Here is a 24,278-nt window from a genome sequence, read left to right as displayed (position 1 = left end):
CTAGCTCCCATCAGAATTGAGAAATTAAAACTTTAAGAAAACAAACCAAACTGTAATAGAAGTGGATATAACTCATCTTCTGAAGGTTTGTCACACTACAGCTGGAATATTAAGTTGGTGAGCTGGGGGCATTTCCATGTACAATAGCATTTTAGTTTTAGTATTTAATTTTTGATTCATAGAGGCCAGCAGCATTTTTGACAAACAAATGCATAAGTCAGTCACTTATGTTAAGCAGGAAATCTGGAAGTTATTCTTTGGCAATGACTTGTGTATCCATTGTAAAAGCATAAGCTGTCCCGTCCATTTATTGACGAGGAAATACATTTAGTAGTTTGCTTTGTTTTCTTGACTTGGATTTTTAGTCAGTGCTGCAGTTTCATTTGTGAATATTTTACCTCCTTTCCTAGAAGGGAATTTGTGCTAAGGATGAGATGAAAGAAGCTGAACATTCTCCGTAGGAGGTTCAAGGAGGTTGAATTTCTGATGGTAGCTCCTTCGGTCACCAAAAGGCTTGATAGGTGGCATAAATAGCGGATGTCCTTCCATATCACTGTTGTTGTATTCCTTATGTTCGGGATCCACTGCCAAGGGTAACGCGATGTCTAGCCAGTATACCAAAGCCTTAGGATAACTAGTACTTTGTACTTTGTATGTCACACATATTCTTCCTGCTCATGGCATAGGACTTAAAGGTGGCATATGGGTGGATCTACCTCAGAACTTCTTTGCCACTAGTTCAAACACTGTCTTCAGTCATCAATCTGAATTCTCCATCTGCTGGTTACAACCCATTTCGGACAAGTGTGGGGGTGGGGGGGTTTATTCTCATCTTGATTTTATTTACTTTTATTGTAAGGTTGCATGTCATCTAGAAAGGAAAAGTATCAAAGTGGGAGACAGATTCCTCATAAAGACCATCACAAGCAGTGTTTGCTTTGTTTGAGTACTTATCACGACCATACATCATGCCTGATTTGTCAGACATTTGTCCTGAAAACTGTTTGCAGTCATCTTTCCTCTTTACCCATTTATCTTGAGAACCAGCATCTTAAGTTGTTGGCACAAGGTGCAATGACAGAATTGTCCCCGCTCGAGGGTCAGCCATCTGCCAGGAAGACCAATAATGTTAGGTTGGATTCAGCTGATGTACTACCTTCCCAGGATGCCTCCCTCGAGGCTGGTGGAAGCCCAGATAATCCTCTGGTCATTCCATTGGATTCCTCTGCCACGACTATTTTGGAGGCTGGCATGGCTCCTGTTTCTTGCACATCCTCAAAAGCTCTGCAGGTGTCCGTTACAGATGTTGAGGAGGAATGATGACTGATAATGTCTGAGAGGTATTCCACAGATTCTTATCAGGGAGGATATCCCAACTACGTTGATTGAGTTTAGGCAAGGATCCTAACCTAAGGTCTTTATGGTGGATGTCCCCTTGAAAAAGAAGCTGGAAACAAAGCATATTTCCCCTGCTGCTAAGGATCCTCAGGGTCATTGTCAAGATTTCACACATGGATTGTTTAATGCAGTCATGGCCTTGAAGCCCCCACTGGGAGTTTTTATTCCTGCCCCCCCCCCCCCTTGGTCCTCTACAACTCTTAAGAGAGGCCTAGGGAGCAGGACTCTTCTGATGAGGAATTGGACTCTGAAGAAGAGTCTTTAACCTATTTCTCTCAGATTCCTTCTCCATTATAATATAGTTCTGAGGAGAAGGACTCCATTAGTCCAGATTCTCCCTTTGTATAGCTTTCCTTTGGGGATACTATTTCTCAGATGATGGAATTTGTTAAATGAGTTGAGTCTGTACCTAGTTTTCTGTTGTCCAGAAGAGGTATTCTAAACTCCTCCAGATGGAATCTCCTAAGCCTTCTGCTATCCCTTCTGTCCTTACTACCTTGTTGGACACTCTTTCATCAGCTTCTCAGGCTACTGACTCTCAGCCCCTATCTTCTAAAATCTTAATAGGTTTTATATGGTGCTTGATGATTGTAAGTTTCTTTGCAAATGTCCTTCTGCTGATCCCTCTGTTGTTTCCATTTCTTCAGAAAAACCTTCCAAACTGTTACCTTCCACTAAATTACTTTCTTCTGACAAGGACAGTAGAGCCGTGGAAAGGTTAGGCAAAAAGGTGTGCACTGCTGCTCCCCTTGCCTTTTGGGCTTTTAACTGCCAGACCAATATGATCAGGTATGTTTTAACTCTTCTGTCCCAGGCCTTTCAGGTTATTTCTGACCTTCCTGACTCTGAGGGGAAGGCTTTGACCCTTTCTTTGGTGGTTTTCTATTCTCAAGTAGCTCTTCATTCTATTAAATGTAGTTATGATGCAGGTGATGTTTCTTCTAGATCTGCCTTTGGTCCTGTGTTAAGACGTTCTTGGCTTCGCCTTTAGCCTTTACCTGATGATGTTAATGCTAATTTGATGGGTGATACTCTTGACAACAAAAATCTGTCTGGTTCTGTTGCTGAGCTTTTTAAGTCCTTGCAAGAGAAGGGTAAGTCCTTGCAAGAACTGAAACATATTTTGTTCCCCCTGTTCCCAAATTATGTAGACAGTTTTGCCCTCCTCCCAAAGGTCATTGTATTTCTACAAGGGCTCCTCCTGCTAAGTCTCCTCAGATGCCTACAACACGGAAGACTTATTTTCCAAACAAACCAGGATGTTCTTCATGTTTCACTGTTGCAGTTGTCACATTTGGGTTATCCTGCCAGGGGTAGCCCTCAGAGGCTTAGTATTTCTGTGTCGGTTGCTGTCGCTCCAGGACTGATGTCAGGTCGTCAGTGGTATAAAATCAGGCAGCTGATGCAATTACATCAGTCTTTCTTGCCGAGGAGCCCGAAGTGGAAGCAGTTCGCACAAGTGCTGGTCGGCCACTACCTGAGTTTTTGTTTCTGAATGGAAGTTGAAGTCTTCTAAAGCTAAGTACCCCATTGGGGATTCTTTTTTTCTTGATCTGACCGATGTCAGAAAAAGTTAACATTTGTCTCACCTGTGGAAAGCAAATACCACACGAGGCTTCCATTCTTACTGCATCACCTGTTTAGGCCCAGACCGTGACGGCCCTCGCTGTTGCTTTTGTGCTTTGTTCAATGCCAGAACTATTCGTTGTCAGGCCTTATTGTAGCTAGATATTTTTTCTCTCAGTCCTCGAATTCCAGTATGGCTTCGGTAAGCCATCCGACTACCGATCTTCTGAAAAAACATAAGGATAAAGACAGAGACAGACAACACAGGTCCAAAACTGCTGGTGATGCTTCCGCTAAGTTAGTCATCAGTTCTTCGGTCCTCAGTGAGGTGCTTTCTCAGCCCCTAATGCCCACTTCTGTGGATTCTCAGGCCACTACTGATACCCTTTCAGAGTCCGTTATGCAGTTAGACTGTTCTTCAACTGAGGATCCTGCTGATGTCTCTACCTTGGATGGGTCCAGAGCCGTTGAGCAGGCACCGGCTTCCAACGAAGTACTTCACACTACATATACTCGACACAGACCGAGGACTTCTTTCGCATCTTCAGTTCTTTCTAAAACTATCAAGTTTCTAAGGCCCAGGGTACAAACCATGCCCAAAAAATCGACAACCCAAGCTCAGGCACCTGCTTCCTTGTCTCAGTCTCAAATGCTTAAAATGGCAGAAGACCTTATTATGGGAAGCCAGGCTACCCCTTCCAAAAGCAAAAGAGACTTGTCCCCAGTAGTTTTATCTGAACAGGAGTCAGATGACTCTGATGCATCTGAATATGAAGATATGCAACCCCACTCTGCTTATGAGGATTCTGATGCAGCCACTACCTGAGTTTTCGTTTCTGAATTGAAGTTGAAGTCTTCTAAAGCTAAGTGCCCCATTGGGGATTCTTTTTTTTCTTGATCTGACAATGTCAGAAAAAGTTAACATTTGTCTCGCCTGTGGAAAGCAAATACCACACGAGACTTCCATTCTTACTGCGTCACCTGTTTAGCCTCTCCACCTGAGGATTTTTCATTTGGGAAAACCCTTCATACTTTAAGGGAGCATTTCCAATGGGAATTTCAAGACTATCCTCTGTCAAAAAAGAGACTCTGGGAATTATTAGATGTACCACAGCACAGACCTTTGGCCATTCCTCCAGTCCTGGATGTTGTGGATGATGTTTTTATGGAATACAGTTTGACTGCTGACACCCTTCCTCCTGCTCTCAGGAACCCCGACAGGTATTAGAGTCCCTGACTCTCTCAAATTTCTTTTCAGAAATGCTACTGCTGACCCAGAGGTCATCTCTCAAGGACCTAAAGGAATTAAAGCAACTTCAGCTAAGTATCCCACCCCATCAGATAGGAATTCCCAAGCTTTAGACAGATGGGGTAAAAAAGTATACACCTCTGCTACCCTTGCTATTAGAGAATTAAATTTTCTGTTCCACATCCTGAAATATCAGCAGCATACCATGGAACTCCTCAAACAAAAAATATTTTCCTTTCCTGCTTGTGCAGAAAATAAAGAATTAAAAGAGTTAATGCATTCTGCACGTCAAGTAACTAAGCACACCTTGCAGTGTGGTTTTGACACACTAGAAGCATCTTGCAGGGCAGCAGTCACTGGTTCTGTCCTTAGAAGGCATGTTTGGCTTAAGGAACAGACCTTGCCAGACCATGCCAAATAAAAATTATTGGACGTACCATTGAACAACAACTTATTTGGCACCGAGGCAGAAGAGGTGTTAAAAAAGATGGAAGAAAAAGCGAAATCTATGCAGACAGTTAAAGACTTCTTACAGGTCCAGCCTCCGAGGTTCAGTAGGCATTGCCCCTCCAAGCACTGGTCTTTCCTGCCCCCTCCAGGCCAGGTGAAGCAGAGCCCCCAGACAACAGCCCCAGGGAATGCAGAGTTCTAAGCAATGGGAGTTCCTCCTCTTCCAAAGCAGGGAGTGCAAAGCCACCCCCTTATGGTAAGAACTCACAATGACTTTACACTTCCACCCCTTACCTCTGCCCACCTGCTTGTGCCCCTAGGAGGAAAACTCTCCTTCCATGCAAACAACTGGGCCACTATTACCAAACCGATGGGTCCTCAACATAGTGTCCCAGGGTTACAAATTTTATTTCCACACTTTGCCAACCACAAAAGGGTTCCCAGATCTTCTTCCAAACCAGTGGGCAGAGGCCAAAAAGCAAGTCCTTTCCCTGCTCTCCATGAGAGCAGTACAGCATTTTCTGCAGTGCAGATAAGCCAAGGTTTCTACTCCAGACTCTTCCTGGTACCCAGAAAAGAGGGCACATGGCACCCCATCCTCGATCTATCCATTCTAAACACCTTTCTGGTGATACCAAAATTCAAAATGCTCACCCTCCAGCAACTTCTACCAATGCTTTCCAAGGATGCTTAGTTAGCCACCCTAGACCTAAAAGAGGCCTACCTACACATCCCAGTTAGGGAATCATGCAGGAAATACCTACGTTTCAGGACAGGATCTATGCACTTTCAGTTCTCTGTGCTTCCCTTTGGCTTATCCACTGCTCCCAGAGTTTTCACAAAATGCCTGGCTCCCACCCTTGCTTTTTGCAGACAAAGAAATATTCAAATTTACCCATACTGAGACATTTGCCTGATTCAGGCAGACAGTCAGGAAAAGCTGTTACAGCACCTGACCTTTGTAAAGGACCTACTGACCTCCCTGGAGTATACTGTCAATGAAAAAATATCAAAACTAGTCCCCACACAAAAAATTGTATTCCTGGGAGCAAGCCTGGACACAGGATCCCAGATGGCATTCCTTACTCCAGAAACACAAGCCTACCTGACAGGCTACTTCTCTCAACTAGCCACCAGAACCCGGTTATCCGCAAGGAAAATCCTGCAAGCTCTAGGATTCATGGCTCCTGCATCCTACTCATTCCATATGCCAGACTGCATATGAGGAAACTACAAGGATACCTAAAAAGCCTTTGGTGTCAACACTCTCAAGACCTGGAAACTCTCATACCAATGATACCTTGTTTAAGGAAAGATTTTCTTTGGTGGGCAGCAGCTTGCGACCACAACAAAGGACTTCCCTTCTCACAACGCCACCCAAACCCTCACCACAGATGCATCAGACTATGCCTGGGGTGCACACCTGGACAGCATGTGCATTCAGGGCCACTGGAGCCTAAATCAAATGCATTTGCACATCAACCAAAAAGAGATGCTAGCTGTTCAGCACGCACTGACAGCCTTCAGACACCTACTCTCCCTGGGTCCTCTACTGACCAAAACAGACAACACCACAGTGATGTAGTATATCAGCAAGCAGGGAGGGACTCACTCTAATCCTTTCTGCAGGCTCGCTACGACCCTTTGGCACATGGCCTCAGTCATGCAACTACACCTGCTAGCACAATTCCTGCCAGGCTGTCTAAACTCTCTGGCAGACAACTTAAGCAGAAACCTGCTAGACCCACATGAGTGGCAGCTAGACCACAGAACCTTCACCCTTGTAACACAGAAATGGGGCACCCCGAAGGTCGACCTCTTTGCGTCCCACTCCAATCATCAGCTCAGAAAATTCTGCACCAGGGAACGTCACAGCAAGGTCTGGAAAGTGGATGTTCTATCCTTCCAGTGGGTAAACCTCTTGGTCTATGCATTTCCCCCTCTACCACTCATATCAAGGGTACTGCTCAAAATAAGGGAGGAAAAACCGAGGGCAGTCCTGATTGCCCCAGACTGGCCACACCAGCACTGTCACCCCTGCCACTATGGCACCTACCTCAGATCCCAACACTTCTGACCGAGGGGAATGGAGAATTCATGCATCCTCAATTGCAGACCCACAACTTGGCAGCCTGGCTTATTCCCTGACCACCCCTCCAGCTGCCAGCCTAAGCAAGCAAGTCCTAGATGCCAGACGACCCAGCAATAGAAAATCCTATGCTGACGAGTGGAAAAGGTTTTGCACCTGGATCCAGGCTAAGGGAGCCGGAACAGCACAGCCCTCCCTACCTCTCATCCTGGACTACCTGACCAACCTACTTCACAGGGGTCTATCCTTCTCTTCTATTAAAATTCATGCCTCTGTCATCTCCACTCATTACAGCACAGAGCCACCTCTCTTCTCACACTCTCTCATCAAGCAGTTCCTAAGAGGGGTTAACAACTTAAGGCCACTCAGAAGAGCTCCTACCCCAGTGTTGGACCTTAACTTTGTGTTGGAAAAGCTCACCCTTACCCCCTTTGAACCTGCAGCTTCAGCAGAGTTAACATTTCTCTCTTGGAAGACAGCCTTGCTTCTGGCCATCACTTCAGCTGGAAGAGTATCAGAACTTCAAGCACTCATGGCTGTAGAGCCCTTCATCATTTTCCATGCTGACAGTCTCACTCAAGACTAACCTATCCTTCATGCCTACAGTGGTGTCCATTGTGGGTCTCCATCAATCCATACATTTGCTCACCTTTTTCCCTAACCCACAAAACAAGGGGGAAAGGATTCTGCACACACTAGATGTGCACAGACAGCTCAGATTCTATCTGGGCAGGGCTAAATCTTTTAGAAAAACTGATCAATTGCTAGTCAGCTTCACAGCAGGGGCAGAGGGCAAGGCCATATCCAAACAAACAATCTTCAAATGGATAGCACACTGCATCCATTTCTGCTCCAGACAGCATGAGAAACCACCCCCAAAGGGGGTCAGGACACATTCCACTAGGGCAACCTCCACCTCTGCAGCTTTTCTCAGAGGGGTCCCCACCAGGGACATCCTGGAGGCTGCAACATGGACATCTGTTCATACCTTCACCAAGCATTACCACCTGCCTATTTTCTCCAAATCTAGGGTAGGCTTTGCCACCGCAGTTTTGCAGGGCATTCTAGCCAGCTCACAGTCTTCTTGACTGCTTCCACCCTTTCCTTCAGCTTTGGGAATCAACCCAAATGTGATGACTGCAACAGTGAAACATGAAGAGTAACAGTACAGTTGTGTACACTTACCATAAATGTAGATGTTCGAGTGTATCCACTGTTGCAGTCCTGGTTTCCCTCCCTCCATCCCACTTGTCTGTCTCCCTCTCCTTACAGGGATTTTGTGGCATTTTCTTTCTACTGGTGGTATTCTTCCACCATAACCTAGCTTCCCTATTTGAGGGCTCCTGACAGGGCAAGAAAAACTGATGTAATGGTGTCGGCTGCCTGATTTTATACCACTGACGACCTGACGTCAGTCCTGGAGCAACAGCAACTGACACAGAAATACTAAGCCTCTAGTATTCGGGCCGACTGAGGGCTACCTCTGGCAGGATAATCCAAATGTGATGACTGCAACAGTGAATACACCCAAACATCTACATTTATGGTAAGTGTACACAACTGTACTTTCTGTCTGACTGTCTTCTTCCTCTCTACTAAGTCAAATTCCTTTATTTCTTCATCTTTCCCTGTCTCTTCACAATCAGTTAAGGTTTTACAATCGGTTAAGGATCTCTCAAGATTCTTGGGTTCTGTCCATCATTCGTCAAGGGTATTGCATGGTAAGGAAATCACTTCATCCTTTTTTGGGCATTCCTCAACCTACTCAAGAATAGCTGCCCATTTTTCTGGATGTCCTTCAGAGCCTTTTTTCTCAAGGTACCATTCAAGCATTTTCTGCTCCTCAAAAGGAGAAGGGGTTTTGTTCCAGAATGTTTCTGGTTCCCAAGAAAGAAGATACCTGGAGACCCATTCTGGATCTTTCTCAGCTCAACTTCTTTCTAAAGATTCCTTCCTTTTGAATGCTATCCCTTCTAACCCTATTTCCTCTTCTTCTACCTCAGGCTTTTCTAGTCTCTCTAGATCTCAAGGATGCCTATGTCTAGATTCCTGTTCATCCACATTTCAGGAAATCTTTGTGTTTCTCTCTTTCCTCCTTGCATTTTCAGTTCTCTGCTTTGCCCTTTGGCCTCTCTACTGCCCCAAGGGTCTTCACGAAATGCCTCACTCCTGTGATTGCTTTTTGTAGGATGAAAGGACATGGGGTAGGGAGCTTCTTTCTGCCCTGTAAGGGTTCAGGGCCTTTGGTCCCTTCATCAGAGGGGAAGGACTGTATAAACATCAAAGACATGAGAGCTGTCCTGGCTTTTCAGGCCTTCCATTCTCTATTCCTTCCAAGGCCCCTCAAAATATTTACATACAATACCACAGTGATGTGTACGTCAACAAACAAGGGGTGACATGATCTTACCTCTTGAGCAGACTAGCTGTTCAGGTTTGGGATCTGACTGTCCTGTATCAGGTGACTCTTCAGGCTGTTTGTATTCCTTCAGAACAGAACATTGTGGCCGACTCTTTGAGCAGATCCATAACACAGATTCACGAATGAATGCTTCACAGAGCTGTGTTTAGGGACATTTTCCACCAGTGGGGTGCTCTTCTGATGGATCTTTTTGCCTCCCCTCTGAACAGACAACTTACTGTATTTTGCACAAGAGTCCCATGTCTTCTGGATTGGAAGGTGGATGCCCTCTGTTTTTCTTGGAAGGGGTTGTTTATTTATTTCTTTCCTCCACTTAAGACTCTTCCGGAATCTTGTTGGTGACTCCCTTTTGGCCCAGACAGTATTGGATCCTCCTCTTCTGCACTTAGCCAAGGGCAATTATCACAAGTTACCTGACAGGGTAGACCCATTCACATGGGACAAAGGGTTTCTTATCTATACTCACTTGTCCACTCAACTGACAGTGTGTTATAGGGTTTTGATCCCTTTTTATGCACTTTTTTCTGAGAATGTGTTTTGGTTTCTGCAGGAAGTCTTTTGTCCAAATGGAAGAGATTTTCTCTTTGGTGTCTTGCTTGTAACTTGCATCCACTTTCTGTTGACGTTCCTTTGGTTCTCTCTCATTTGTGTGAATTGCTCCTTGCTGGGTTTGCATACTCTTCAGCCTTTCAGCTAATTCCGTTTGTCTGACTTTGACTTCTAGATTTGAGGTCAAACAATTCCTTAAAGGTGTCCTTCCTAGCCTCCAAGGAAGCCTATTCCTTCTTTCCGGGCCTTAATTTTATTCTTGAAAAATTGACTCAGACTCCTTTTGAGCCTGCAGCGTCAGCTTCCTTACAGCACTGTACTTGGAAGACTGTTCTTTTGGCCCCTACTTCAGCTAGAAGGGCTTCTGGGCTTCAGGCCCTTGTAGCTGTTCCTCTTTTTTTATTTAGTTTTTCATAGGGGCAAGGTGTCTCTTTGTACTAATCTTTCTTTTATGCCCAAGGTGATTAATGAATTGTCTCCTCATCAGTCATTTCATTTGCCCACATTTTCCCTTCTCTCCAGTCTGCTAGTGATAAGGTTCTTTACACCTTGGATTTGCATAGACAACTTAGATATTACTTAGTTAAAATTAAAGCCATACATAAATCTGAGCACCTTTTTTTCATCCTAGGTCTCTAGTTTGGTGGTTTCTAAGCCATCAATTTCTTCTTGTATCTCTAACGCCATTTCCTTTTGTTGCTCTTTTCATGGGAAAAACCTTTCTACATCTGTTAAGGCTCATTCTACCAGGGCTGAGGTTTCTTCTGGTGCTTTTTTCAAAGGATTGGATGCCAATTCCATCCTTGAGGCAGCTGTTTGGACTACTGTGCATACTTTTACTAAACATTGCAAGCTGGATGTTGTCTCCACAGCAAGAGCCGGATTTGTCAGGGCTATCCTGCACGGGTTTTTTGAGGGCTCTGCTCCTCCTCCCAAGTTTTCTCTTGAGCTTTTGTACTTGCAGTATTCGTTCCCTCCCTCTTTTCTTTACAGCTTTTTTTATTTTTCCTTCTGGATGCACATGTTCCTCTGTACTTCGTGGACCATTGTTCCTCCTGGGGCTTTTCAGTTCTGACTTGGGTACATCTGTATTTTTGCCTTTATCCCTACTCTGTGAGCAGGGAGCATGCATGTGATGTACAATGTACTAGTAATCCTAAGGCTTTGCTGTACGAGCCGGACATTGGACTACCCTTGGCAGGGAATCCCTTTAGTAAAGAATACTGCAGCAATGAAGAGAGGGACATCTACTGTTATGGTAAGATTTTGCAGAACTGTACTTTTCTTGTAGAAGCTATCAAGAGTGGGCCTTTGTTTAAAAAAAAAAACTGTAAACCTCATGGGTGCCTTTGTCCATATGATATCCAAACACTTAGATGGCCATCACAATGTGTTTAGAACAATTTGCTGCATGTCTGTAGTTCAGGAGCTCTAAACATAAAGTGTTATGTCTACAAGTGTTGCTTCAGCACTTAAATCACTGATAATAATCTGCAACAGTTCTCATACAAGGTTTTGTTCAGCTAAATCTGAATAGGACTGTCTTATGTTGAGTTTATATTGTTAGATGGCCTAGGGCCAGGAGCACTGTCTGGTTAAGTGAGAAGTCAGACAATAGGGCTGCTAGCAGTTTTACTGCAGCTTACTTCTCTGCTGGAGTGCCATCTTCCTAAGTAGTGATGTTGTTTGTTAATGACACAGTATTCCTAGTTTGCTGCACTTTGGGTTAATGAGGCAGACAGATAATGACTTCCCGCTTATCCTCAGTGTCCTGCTCAGGTGTTACCTACCATTTATGTCTGTATATTTTCTTACTATGAAATATTCTGTTTGCTGTGTCATTGTTTGACAGTTAGGGTAGGCTTCTACAAGGTAGTCTTATCGAGTTGCAGAAGATATACTGTGCCATTCAGGCAGCACCTATATTTTTACAGCTTTCCTATCTGCTCACGCTGTCCATTGCCTTTTATGGCTATGAATGGAACAAGTAGTAATGTTTTCTAACTTGCAACTTTATTGTACTGAGTGGACATTTTTTTCTATCATTAACAATTTCATTATTTATGCTGTATTGATGAATGCTTAGCAAATCTCATAACACAAGCCTAAACACAGGACCCAGAACAATACTAGAGTAATGTTTTTATGTTCCAGTAGTACTGGAATTAGCTAACTCGGTTTTGGGCTTTCATTACCAGAATCTGTTAATCATTACTTTGTAAGACAACAGTAAACAAAAGCAGCTAAGTATATTTGTTTTCAATATATAATACTATCACAGACTTTCAAAATGTCCCCTTTGGTGCCAAGTTCTGCAAAATAAAGTGAGCTGCATGTTTCACTCACCAGCTGAAGAAGAGGAAGATCACAAGCTCACTATGTGCATTTCATGTTGACTATTTATTTATTGGCAGTTGTTTTCCAGGATAGTCAACTGAGCCATTGAGTCAATTTTCAATTGTGGCCCGAGGAGAAGTGCTCCACAAAATACATGTGCGGTGTACCTAGAACAGTATTAAAGAATTAGAGAAGTTCCGCAAAAACAAATTCATAGACAAGCAGTTGAACAGTTGGTAGAAACAGAGATAAAACTACAAATGTCAGCTAGTTACAATTAATTCAAACTTGTATTACAGAGTGAGATCACATATTTGTAAACAGACAACTTTATATGAAGCTTCTGCCATAGAAGAAGTCAGCCTATTCCAGGCAATTTTTATAGGTAGAGGTTATTTAAAGAGGTAGAGTGGAAACATTAAGACAAGGGAGAATATGAATGTAAGAATGAATTCCAGAAGTAGAGGTAGTCAGGATTTAAAAGATGGAGGCTTGGTACAAGCTCAGATCCAGATAGAACGGGCGTAATTCTGTAAAGAAGTTTTGAATGATACAATGTTTTGGTTAGATCTAGGTGTTAATGAAAGAGCATTCCAGGCTCTGGCTACAGAACATGAGTATAGAGGTTGGCCAGCATGTAGGTTAGGCTTGTGTTCCTGAAAATGTGTTAATTCCTGGATCAGAGACACCTTTTGGGTAGATAGTTGGTGAATACTGAGGTCAGGGCAGGACAGAGTATGATGATTTGTATACTATTTTATGTGCAGTTAATTGCAGTAGGAAAGATAGTGTGGGAGTTCATGCCAATTAAGAGTGTAAAGCTGTGCAGTGATGGGAAGAATGTAAATAATTTGTGGCAAACTTAGCTGCTTTGTTATAACACATTTCAACTTTTTGTTTTAGAGTAGATAGTAAATTAGTGAGTAATGGGGCACCATAGATGAGAGAGAGTAGTAGACGTGATAGCAATGCTTTTTTTCTTACTGGAAGGGCTAAGAAAGTGTTTGGTCTTATAAAGAATGGCTAGTTTTTGGTGAGTTTTATTAATATTATGCTGAATGCGCAGATCAGATTTTAGCTGCTCATCTATTGTTACCCAGAGTGATTTAGTGTAAGTAACAAATTCAGTTACTGTTTTGCTCTGAGAGAGCTTTGTTTAAAAGTTTCTTTTCCCTTAGTGGAGAATAGAATTAGCTTTTAGTTTTGTTTGGATTAAGTAACAAAGGATTTTTTACTAAACCAGTTGAGTAATTCATTGGAGATCAGCTATAGAGTTAGCAGAACAAAAATAGTTCATTCATCCGTGTATTAGAGAGCCCTGACTGAATTAAGAGTGTTGATTATGAATAAAGATGCTAAGTAAGAGGGATCCTAATATAGAGCCTTGGGAAATACCAGGAGAGTTGAGAAGATAAGAAGAGAGGGAGGCGTTCCATTTAACTGCCTGATAGATAACTTTGAGAACCAGTTAAGAGAAGAGGGGGAGTTAAGAGAAGAGAGGGAGAGTCCAATCTGAGAGAGTTGATTAGAAATAGTGGTTGAGAGACTGTGTCAAAAGCCTTTGAAAGGCCAAGAAATAGGGAAGAAATAGTTTTGCCAGAGTGTCTGGCTTTGTTGACATATTCTTGAAAGAAGTTAAAGCAGTCATTGTGCTGTGACCTGGTCTAAAGCCATGTTGTGTAGTTGACAGAATTTGGTTATTAATGAGAATGCCAAGAAGATGATCTTGTATACATTTCTCCGGAAGCTTGGAGATAGGACAAAGAATAATAAGATGGTAGTTAGAGATATCAGTGGGGTTGCTGCCTTTGTGGAGGGGTAAAATATGTGCCATTTTCCAGATTTTGGGGATGTAGGATTCAAGCCTCAAGCTAAACGCCAAAAAGTGTATAGTCACCCCCTTTGGCAAAAACAAAGTGCCCACAAATTACCACATAGGTGGTAATCCATTCAAAAGAAGTAATTAGGGACCTGGGGACCCAAGTTGATAGCAATCTCTCATTTGACAACCACGTGGCCAAAGTGGTTAGAAAAACATTTTATATAGCCCACCTAATTATGAAGGGATTCACATCTAGATCAGGGGAGGTCATCGTGCCTCTTTACTCATCCCTCATCAGGCCCATAATTGAGTACAATGTCCCTTTTGGGATGTACCTTACCAGACACCTGCAGCAACTGGAAAGACCCCAAAAGTACCTCACCAAGAGGATCAAAGGGCTCAAACAGATGCCATATGCTGCCCGGTTAAAGAAACTCCAGCTCTACTCAGTGGCATACCGCCTGCTCAGAGGCGATCTGTGCCTGGCGTATAAAGCCATGTCCAACCCGGAATTAATGGACATGCTGCACCTCAGAAAATCCAAATCCCATCGAGCTCTGGCTCGAGAGACTTGAACCTCAGCACTGAAATAAATAGGGCATGCTGGAGGGACAGATTCATAACCCAGAGGCTCCCTTCACTCTGGAATAAAATCCCAGTCCAGGTTAGGCAGAGTCCCTCATTGACTCTCTTCAAGAGGAATCTTGATGAGTGGATGGGAGATCATAGGTTTACCCCGGGTATCACTTCTGTGTCACTGTTAGACAGAGGCACAGTATACTAACCTCGAAAAAGGGCATAGCAAAATTAATTTAAAATGGGTGGCGAAAGCCAAACACACTCTGGCTAGGCTTATAAATGCCCTAGGGGCAGATAGCCTAGTATGAATCTATGAAGGATGGATCTGTTTATAACTATTATAATAGGGTAGACAATTGCATCAGCAGCAAGTCTTAGATTTTCTGTGGGTAGAATATCAGCTGCTTTAGAGCTAGTTTTGAGTTTGAGTAGTTTTCTTTTTATGGTAATAGTTGGAACGGGTTTAAGAGTGAATGTGGGTGTTAGATGGGTTGTAATTTCAGAAGAACTGAGATAGGATCAGGAGGGAGAAGACTGGGTTAGGGAGGATGGTATTGATGGTACAGTAAAAGTAAAGACTGTTGTTGGGGGAAGTTGTTGGTGGTATTTGTTATAGTGTTGATGAAATGGGAGTTAGAGATTGGCTATTTCTCTGTGACTTTTTCTGGAAATGGACATGGACTATTTTTTGTGCCCAGGTTTAGAATTGAGGATATGGATCTCCAGAATCATTTGGTGGTCTTACTTTTGGACTGATGTGTGAGGCATAAGTTAATCAAAGTTCCAAAGGTGTGTGTGGGGGGGGATAAGGCAGCAGATAGTTGTGATTTTTTGTCATAGTGCATTTATTCATTCATTTAGACATCATTCATCAAGGAGATGAGGTATAATAATAATCAGACCTCCCCGTTGCAGTAGTCCCACAGGGTGCTGCTGTGCAGTTTTACACAAGGTAATTGGGTAAAAATGATCAGTGGCTGTAATAACCGTGGCTGCCTTGCAGCTGAAGACATTTCTTTAAGAAGCTTGGAGATTATCCATATGAAACTTAGAAAACAGTGACCACAGTAACTTGACTTTTTTCCTAATGTTGGTAAAAATATAGTTTTTCATTGTGACTGATTTTATTTCTTAGTTATATGGGAGTTCCTTTACTATTGTTATAAGAAAGATCTTGTGCTCTGTGCTTTACGTAAGTATAGATATTCGTTGAAGCAGGCTGAACACTATTGGTCTCTTTTCCTCTCTCTCTGCATGGGACCTGTTATTTAAATTACCCCTTCTTGATTACGTTTCCCTATTCATGGGAGTTGTTTGAGGTTTCAGATCCTAAGTGTAAGAGTTAACAATGTGCTAAGAGTGGTGCCTCTCTAGGATTGTACACAGACCACTAAACAGGTTTACTTTCCTGCTGAGGGAGAGGAAATTTTAGATACAAGAAACTTGACTCAGGCTTGGTAATTTGTGATTGCATATCATTTTCCTTACCTCCTTAATTGACTGTTTCATCTCCATGTCTTACCCTATTCATTATCCCCTTCTCAAAATATTCTGTTTTTTTCTTCTGTTCTTCCTCGTCATTCTTTACCTTCATCTGGTGGCCAGGCTTTTGACCTACCAAATGATCATGTGATTTTTTTCCTTTCTGCATATAAGGTTTATTATAACGTAGACTGGCAGATCACACCAAACAGTGAAGTACAAGTGACCCAAAAGTTTGCAAATATTGATGCAAATGGAGTATATCTAGAACTGTTATTGTGAACTTGTAAATAAAACACAGCTACTTAAGCAGAAGTATTTCTTTATGATAATGAGCATGTTTTTTTAAGAACAGAGAGAAGTGTAGCTACATTAGTCAGAGCAGGTTTGCTTACTAAAACAAGTTGTATAAATAAGTTGTATAAATAGTGGGCTGTGGAAAGCCCCTGCAGGGTGGTGTTTGCCCTTCCAAGAAGTAGATTTAATGTCCAGAGCAGTGGATCTTAAGACAGAGTAAATGAAGACCTGGAAGAAGACAAAGCTGTAAATTGTTCCTGTTAATAGGAATTACAAAGAGAGATCTACTGAGAGGTTTTGAGGAAATGAGAGAGAGAGAGGAGAAAGTGAACTACTGAAAGAAGTTGTATGGGGGGCTGCATTGAAGGTTCTCGCTGTGAACTTTTATTAAGCCATAAGACTTTTGTTTTTGGAACAGTCTGCATCTAGAATGTATTTTGTACAGTAAACAGCATTTAATGTTCGACAGATGAATGTAGTAGATATGTGAAGCTACCAGACTTACAATAACTATCAGTCTATTTATGCATTTCAGCACATTAACCATCTAGAGTTGTGTTTAACTTTGTTTTCTAAGCACCATATCCATTTTGGTCTTTTCTCCTTCTTCATCTTGTCCATGGTCAATTGTTTTGACTCTTTTCATTTCACTTCTAAACCAGCGTTGGTCATCCATCCCATTTTCATTTCATTTGAATCCTTACTGCCTCTCTTGGTCATTTTTTCTTGCTATTTTCAGGATTAACCAAACAATAAACTTAGTTTACATTTGTTTTTACTGGTAAAGTGGTTAATTATGTAAACAAATGTGTGTTCAGTTGTATGTTGTACTTGCCAAACTCCTGGGCATATGGCAGTTTAATTGAGGCTTTTGGAGTGCAAGCATGATTTCTTCACCTGCAAGGCACATTTGTCCTGTGATAGTGTGAATAAGGGGAACATCTAGAAAAAAAGTAAGGATGAGTGAAGTGCATTTTAGGGCACATTTAAATAGTTACTTATATAGTTAAATAACAGAAAGTATAATTTTGGCATAAATTAATGATCATTCAGATTCTGTGTTGTAATTATTTCCCTTATTTCTTGCTTTCTTTTTATTAATGACTGCACCATTTGTTCATTAGTTGCTTGACTGCCTATGTATAGTATGCCTATCATAAGTATATCAAACATAATTTCTGTTGCATTTGAGGTAAATGACTTTACTGTAGCGAGTTGCAGTGTGAAGTGTCAGCATTCTAGCTCCCTATTTTTTCAGGAATGTTTAGAAATATTTATTTATTGATTAACTGACATTTAATTATCAGGAAAGACCAGCTGGGTAGAAGCCCATTTTCAGCAGAGGCCCAGGGAGAAATGCTCCAAATTAATATAAAACATTTTAAGAACAATTATATTTTTCACAATTGAAACAAAAAAATTGTAGTTTAAATAATAACAAATTGGTTTACTATCAAAATGTCGAATGGAGGTGCTTCGCAGATGGAAAATTTGAAACATAGATGTTCAAATGTCCATCTTGCTGAACATCTCCGTGTTCGAATGTTTATATCAGCGATTGCAATGTGCATTCGCTAGTATAAACCCGAAGCACTGTACAGAGATTACGGTACAGTGCAGTTTGGGAAATTCATCCTTTTCCTCACTGTAGTGCGATCTCGGAGTTGGAATATACAGTTAGGTGGCATGGGGGGCACAGGGGTGCTTGCCCCCCTGCAAAAACGTGACATTAGGTATAGGAGTTTTCTTTACATGAGCTCCTATACAGATGTAACTTAATCTGTTAGGCAACAATGTCGAATCTGCTGTATTCGTTCAGCTGATTCAACATTGTGCCGTGTTATGCATTTTGACTTTCGTTGTTTATATTCGGTGTGTTGAACAAAATTATTTTTCCGTTTGACATTTTGATAGTAAACCTAACAAATTAGACGCAATATAAAAGCATTGGTTAAAAATTGATACAAGATATATGACAATCATTTAATGTTTAGAGAAATTTTAAACAGTTTTTAGAGAAGTTAAAGGTAAGTTAGTCTAGTACAAATAGGAATTGCAATATGAAGCGAGGAAAAAAACAGGCTTATGCTATATTTAGAGAGAAAGTCAGGGAAGAAAATTAGATAGCAGTAAGGAAGTAAGAGAAGAAGGGAGAGTAAGGGAGTATAAGGAATGAAAACATACCTGTTCACAATTAGAGGTATAGTTTTTCCTGTATTTGAGCAAGAGCATAGCCAGATTTTAGCTAGGAAGTCTTCCAGTGTGGTTTTGAAAGATGAGAGGGAGGGTATAGACGTGATGGATACAGGTAAGGAGTTTCAGGCCTTGGCAACCCTGTACAAGTACAGACAATGCCCAACAGATTTGCTAGGTCTGTAGACAGGAGTTTTTGGTCACTGGATCACAGTGACCGATTGGGAGCATAGTTGTGTAGAATGTTTTTTAGTGCTGAACAGACAGATGGATACTGGATAATTGTATAGGTGTTAAGAAGTTGGGTATAGATTAGTTGATGTGGCAGTTCTAACCTTAGGCTTTTCAGTGTATACAGTGGTGGGTTCTGAAAAGAGAAACAATTTGTTATTTACTGAAAAACTTAAAGAAATAAAGGAAATCATTTGGAAACAAACCTAAATATTGCTTTAAAAGAGTCCCTCACTAACGCTCTTCAAGAGAAGCCTTGACGAGTGGATGGGTAACAGAAAATACACCCCTCGGATCACTTCATTGGCTCTGTTTGACAGAGGCTCAGTTAATTAATCAATGGGACGGCGAAAGCTGACATACTCTGGCTAGGCTTATAAATGCCCTCGGGCAGATAGCCTAGTACCTACCTATGAACCTATAAAATATTACTTTTAGATGCTGTTTGTGTGTTGCAAAGAATTGCAGCTTGCAAAGTGAAGTTTTTCATCTTGGAGAGGTAGCTAGTCATATACCACTCTGCAACAGCTGAACATAGGCATTTAGGCATATAAGCAGCATAAACGGGTATACTGATATGTGATCTGTTTGCGCAAGTGTGTGTGTTTTTTTGGGGGGAGGTTGGAGAATTTGGGAAGTTCGTGCCTTTTTCCCTACCAGAACAAAACCAGTAAGTACAACTGTAGATCATGTATTTCATAAGTGCTATTGAGCTTTGGCATGTGATTATTACTAGGCTGATTGCTGGTGCCACCTTTATACTCTAATTTTATATTTTCATATTTCCTTATTGAGGGTCGCAGACGAACCTGAGAGAATCCGGAGATCTCCGATCACAAGGTATGTGTAGTGACAGACTGTATTTGACACGGTCTTAATTTCCTTGACGTTAGCTATTTTGTGCTGCATCCCTCATCCTTTTTTATTGTGTTGCATAAGGTGTACTGCAACAATGTGAAAATTGCATACTACTGGAAAACAGCAGCGTTACAGCATTTGTAATTTGTCTTTTTTGGTTCCTGCATGAATTTGCAGCATTCCCTTAATAGTTTTATGTCAGCAAAGGAGCTTTGTTAAGAGCAATCAGAAAAATGTACTCTACTTGCTTGTTGATATTGTATATTACAAGCGTCAAGAGCCATGTCAGGCATAATCACTTACTACACACACACACACACACACATATATATATATATATATATATATATATATATATACACACACATATATATATATATATATATATATATGTGTGTGTATATATGTATATATATATATATATATATATATATCTATCTATATATATATATATATATATATATATATATATATATATATATATATATATATATATGTATATATATATATATATATATATATATACATACACACACACACACACACACATATATATATATATATATATATATATATATATATATATATACATACACACACACACACACACACACACACACACACATATATATATATATATATATATATATATATACATATATGTGGATCTACTGGGTCTACTGCAATTGGTCGACTTCCCACAATCTTGAACTTCATATGGCAGACCCTATATGATCGAGTTTGTGAAAGCTCAACCGGACTGCATGGAGATCTGCATACAGCGTATAACGGGAATATTTCCTGTTACTGCAATGTAGTGCGATCTCGGAGTTGGTATATTTAAGTAGGGGTGTGTGGGGGGCACAGGCCCCCATATGGGGGGGGGGTGCAGAGGGGCTTGCCCCCCTGCAAAATACTGATTTTATCAGTATTTCTTTTGTTTTTTGCCGGTTCGGAAAACGAGCTTTCGTGATAATGTACTTTCCCGATAGTGCAGTTTTGCTCTTATGGGTGTCTATGTTGCTTGTTCAAGATTTGGGGATTTTGAGCAAGCAACATAGACCCATGTGTGTGTTTGTGTCTTTCGGCTTTTCCCGGTTAGGGGTCGTCACAGCGGAACTCTGGCCTGCTAATGATTGGCAGTAGATTTTTACGTACTGGCTTGCCGGGCCTAACGCACAACCTTCAACGAAGGAACGCCCATTCACACATGTCACTACACAGAAGACGCTCTAACTGAGAATCGAACGGGCAACGTCTAACTGTGAGGCAACAACGCTACCGCAGCACCACCAGGCACCTAAAAAATAGTAAGTCTTTATATTTCTGAAAAATATTATTCCAAAGAAGGTACTCTGTTGTTCATTATATGTACAGATTTGTGTTCATAATACATTAGAAACTGCAGGGACTGTTGCTTAGCTCAGGGCTGTGTTTCAAGCCTGGGGTCATGTGGCTAGCAGGATCTGCACGCTACAGCAAGATAATATTACCATGGTATTTGTATGTTAATGTACTTTTCAAAACCACACATTTTGTTTTGTTTTTTTTTATCTCAAACTATTGTAGGTATCCTACTGTTACAGTCAAAGTAAACTTTGTTGTCATTCAAACTGCACAACAGTGCAAATGAATGGAATTGCGTTACTTTGAACTCTGTGTCCATACAGCATATACTGGTAATATTAATACAACAGTAACACATATACTAAAGCTAATCCAGCAATAACAACAGTAAGACATTTATGCAGTGCAATAACAAGTACATTGACATTCACCAAGACTGTTCCACTTACACGTCTTCATTAGTACCCAAAATATTGCACAGGTGATATATTGCACAGATCAGACTCGGACAGATTTCAAATTGCACAGTATGGCATATTGCACAGAAGTTTAAGTTGTCATTGTTAATATTGCATATAAGGTATAAGATTGTACTTTCATAGAGTTTTTATAGATTTTTTGCATATGTCTGTGAATTACTTCAGCGTTGTTACTCCAGACCTCCATGACTAGCATAGTGTAGGTTATTACTGGAGTTCAGAAGTCTGATGGCTTGTGGAAAAAAAGCTACTGTTAAATCTGGTGGTTTTGCAATGTAAGTACAGTAACTCCTACCTGAAGATAAACATGAGAACAGACCATGGGCAGGGTGAGTGCAATCTTTGACTATTTTCATGGCTCTGCTGAGACACTTAGCAGTGTTCAAGTCCAGGATAGATGAGAGTGGAGACCTCATAATTCTCTCTGTCACTTTTACCACCCTCTGGAGAGATTTGCGATCTGAAACCATGCAGTTTCCATACCACACAGAGATTACTAGTCAGGATGCTTTTGATGGTACCCCTGTAGAAGGTTGTGAGAACTGAAGGTGGTAGTTTTGCTCTCTCAGCCGTCTTAGAAAGTGTAGACGCTGTTGTGCCTTCCTGACAACGTGATTAGTGTTTATTGACCAAGACAAGTCTTCAGCGATATGCACCCCCAGGAACCTGGTGCTCTTCGCCCTTTCCACTGTTTCTCCTTTGATTGTGAGTGGAGAATAAGCCTTGTGTCTCTTCCTGAAGTCTACTATTATCTCCTTTGCTTTATTCGCATTGAGAGCCAGGTTGTTGTTGTCACACCAGACAATCAGTTGTTTCACCTCCTCTCTGTAGGTGTTTTCATCAGCATTGCTGATGAGACCCACCAGTGTAGTGTCATCCACAAACTTAATAATGTGATTTGTGTTGTACCTAGCGATGCAGGCATGTGTCAGCATGGTGAACAGCAGGGGACTCGGATCACATCCTTGAGGTACTCCAATATTCAATGTGATGCTCATTGAGGTGTTGTTGCCTACGCATACCTTTTGTGGTCTATCAGTAAGAATGTCCAGAATCCAGTTGCTTAAAGGAATGCTAACACCCAGATGGACCAGTTTCTGAATTAGATGTTGGGGAATGACTGTTGACCGAGGTGAAGTCAATAAATAACATGCGGACATAGCAGTTTTTGTTCTCCAGGTGTCCCAAGGATAAGGGAAGTCCCAGTGAGATGGCATCTGCCATAGAGTGATTGGCTCTTTAAGCAAATTGAAGTGGGTCCAGTGTTGCAGGAAAACTTGATGTTGAGTAGTCTTTGACCAATCTCTCAAAGGACTTCATTACAATGGTGGTGAGAGCTACTGGGCAGTAGTCATTCAGGCTTGAGGGTGGAGACTTCTTGTGCAGTGGTATAACGGTTGCATTCTTGAAGCACTTGGTACTGTGGCTTGATGCAAAGAGATGTTGAATATGTCAGTGAGAACAGTAGCTAATTGGTCAGCACAGTCCCTGAGCACCCGCCCAGAATATTGTCAGGACCAGCTGCCTTTCTTGGGTTTACGCGTTGCAGCACCCTTTGAACATCCGCTGGGTGAAGATGAAGCACTTCATCATCTTGGTTGGTGGGCAATTTCGTTACTGTTGTATTATTTCCCTTCTCAAACCTGCTGATGTAGGTGTTGAGCTCATTGAGAAGCTCCATGTTATCATCACATCGATAAGGTAGGGGTCTGTAGTCTGATATAGATTGTATACCTTTCCCCAGATGCCTGGAGTCTCTCAGGTCTGAGAAGTGACCCTGAATTTTCTGTCCTTAATGCTTAGCATGCATAATAATACTTAACCTCTCTTATTCCTCTACTTAGTTTCACTCTGACTTCCCTAAGGACATCTTTGTCTTTAGACTTAAAGGCAGCATTACATGCCTTCAACAGCTCTTACACTCCACTTGAGGTTTCTAATTCGCTCATGTGTTGATGCTCCTGTTGACTGTCATATCATCCACACACTTTGATATGTAGGCAATCATGGACTCTGTGTATATATCCATAGTAGCCACCTCCTTGAATATATTCCAGTTCAGTTAGACAGTGTAGCTATTAATGAGAAAGCCTTACGACTAAGAATGAAAAAAGAAGAGGTAGTCTGTCATGGTGAAAAGGAAATCTTCCCATTCTTCTTTTATGGCTTAAATATGACTAATGAATACTGGGTTTATGGGATGGGTTTTAAAAGTGAGTGGAGCTTTGAAATTTAATGTTGAAGACCATCTTTGATGGGTTCTCTATCTGGATACATACTCTGTACAGACTGCAATTCAAATTTTTTATCAGGAGTTCATATGCTTTGGGCAGCCATACATCACATTGCCATGCAGTCTCAGAATAAGCTGACCTATTACCAAAACCTGTCATTTTCCTATTACTTGCAACTGCTGTTTGCAGGAGTTCACATATGGGGTTCCAAGACAGAACCCACAAGGTGTGGGTGGCAATGGCAGCGTCAGAGAACATAAAGATGTCCATTGGTGTCCCACAGGGCTAGGAGTGCTTTTATTCAGTATTTACTTCTCTAATCTACAGACTTAAAAACAAGAGCTATGACTAACCATGTTTACCTCTAAAAACAACCTCAAGGTTATGCTGCTAAACACTAGGAGTCGAAACCATAAACTGCACTCACTGGAAGCAGTCCTCACCCTGGAAGATGCCGACATTTGTGCAGTCACTGAGACCTGGTTTAAGGCTGAGATCATCACCCAAGCTATACCAGGTTACATTTCATTCCACATGTTCAGACCACAAACTGAAGTTGTGAGAACTAAAGGAGGTGGTGTATCAATATTCATTAAAGGTGAATACACCTTTAGAGTTAAAGAGCACAATTCCCCTGAATTACTTCAGATGCATCTGACTATAGGCAAGACCCATCTTCGAGCCATTTCCAGCTTA

General features: G+C 41.5%; 1 protein-coding gene across 1 annotated transcript in view; it reads left to right on the top strand.

Annotated features, from left to right (window-relative positions):
- Positions 1-24,278, top strand: part of MARK4 (microtubule affinity regulating kinase 4) — a 3,074,992-nt gene that overhangs the window by 2,454,069 nt on the left and 596,645 nt on the right. The window contains exon 17 of the mRNA XM_044080464.1: positions 19,460-19,504. Within this exon, the coding sequence (XP_043936399.1) occupies positions 19,460-19,504 (45 nt within the window). The remainder of the gene's footprint in view (positions 1-19,459; positions 19,505-24,278) is intronic.

Source organism: Protopterus annectens, chromosome 1.part0 (genome assembly GCF_019279795.1).
Source record: "Protopterus annectens isolate FY-2018-M chromosome 1.part0, PAN1.0, whole genome shotgun sequence".
Taxonomy (NCBI): Eukaryota; Metazoa; Chordata; order Ceratodontiformes; family Protopteridae; genus Protopterus; species Protopterus annectens.
This window is presented reverse-complemented; position numbering and strand designations above follow the sequence as displayed.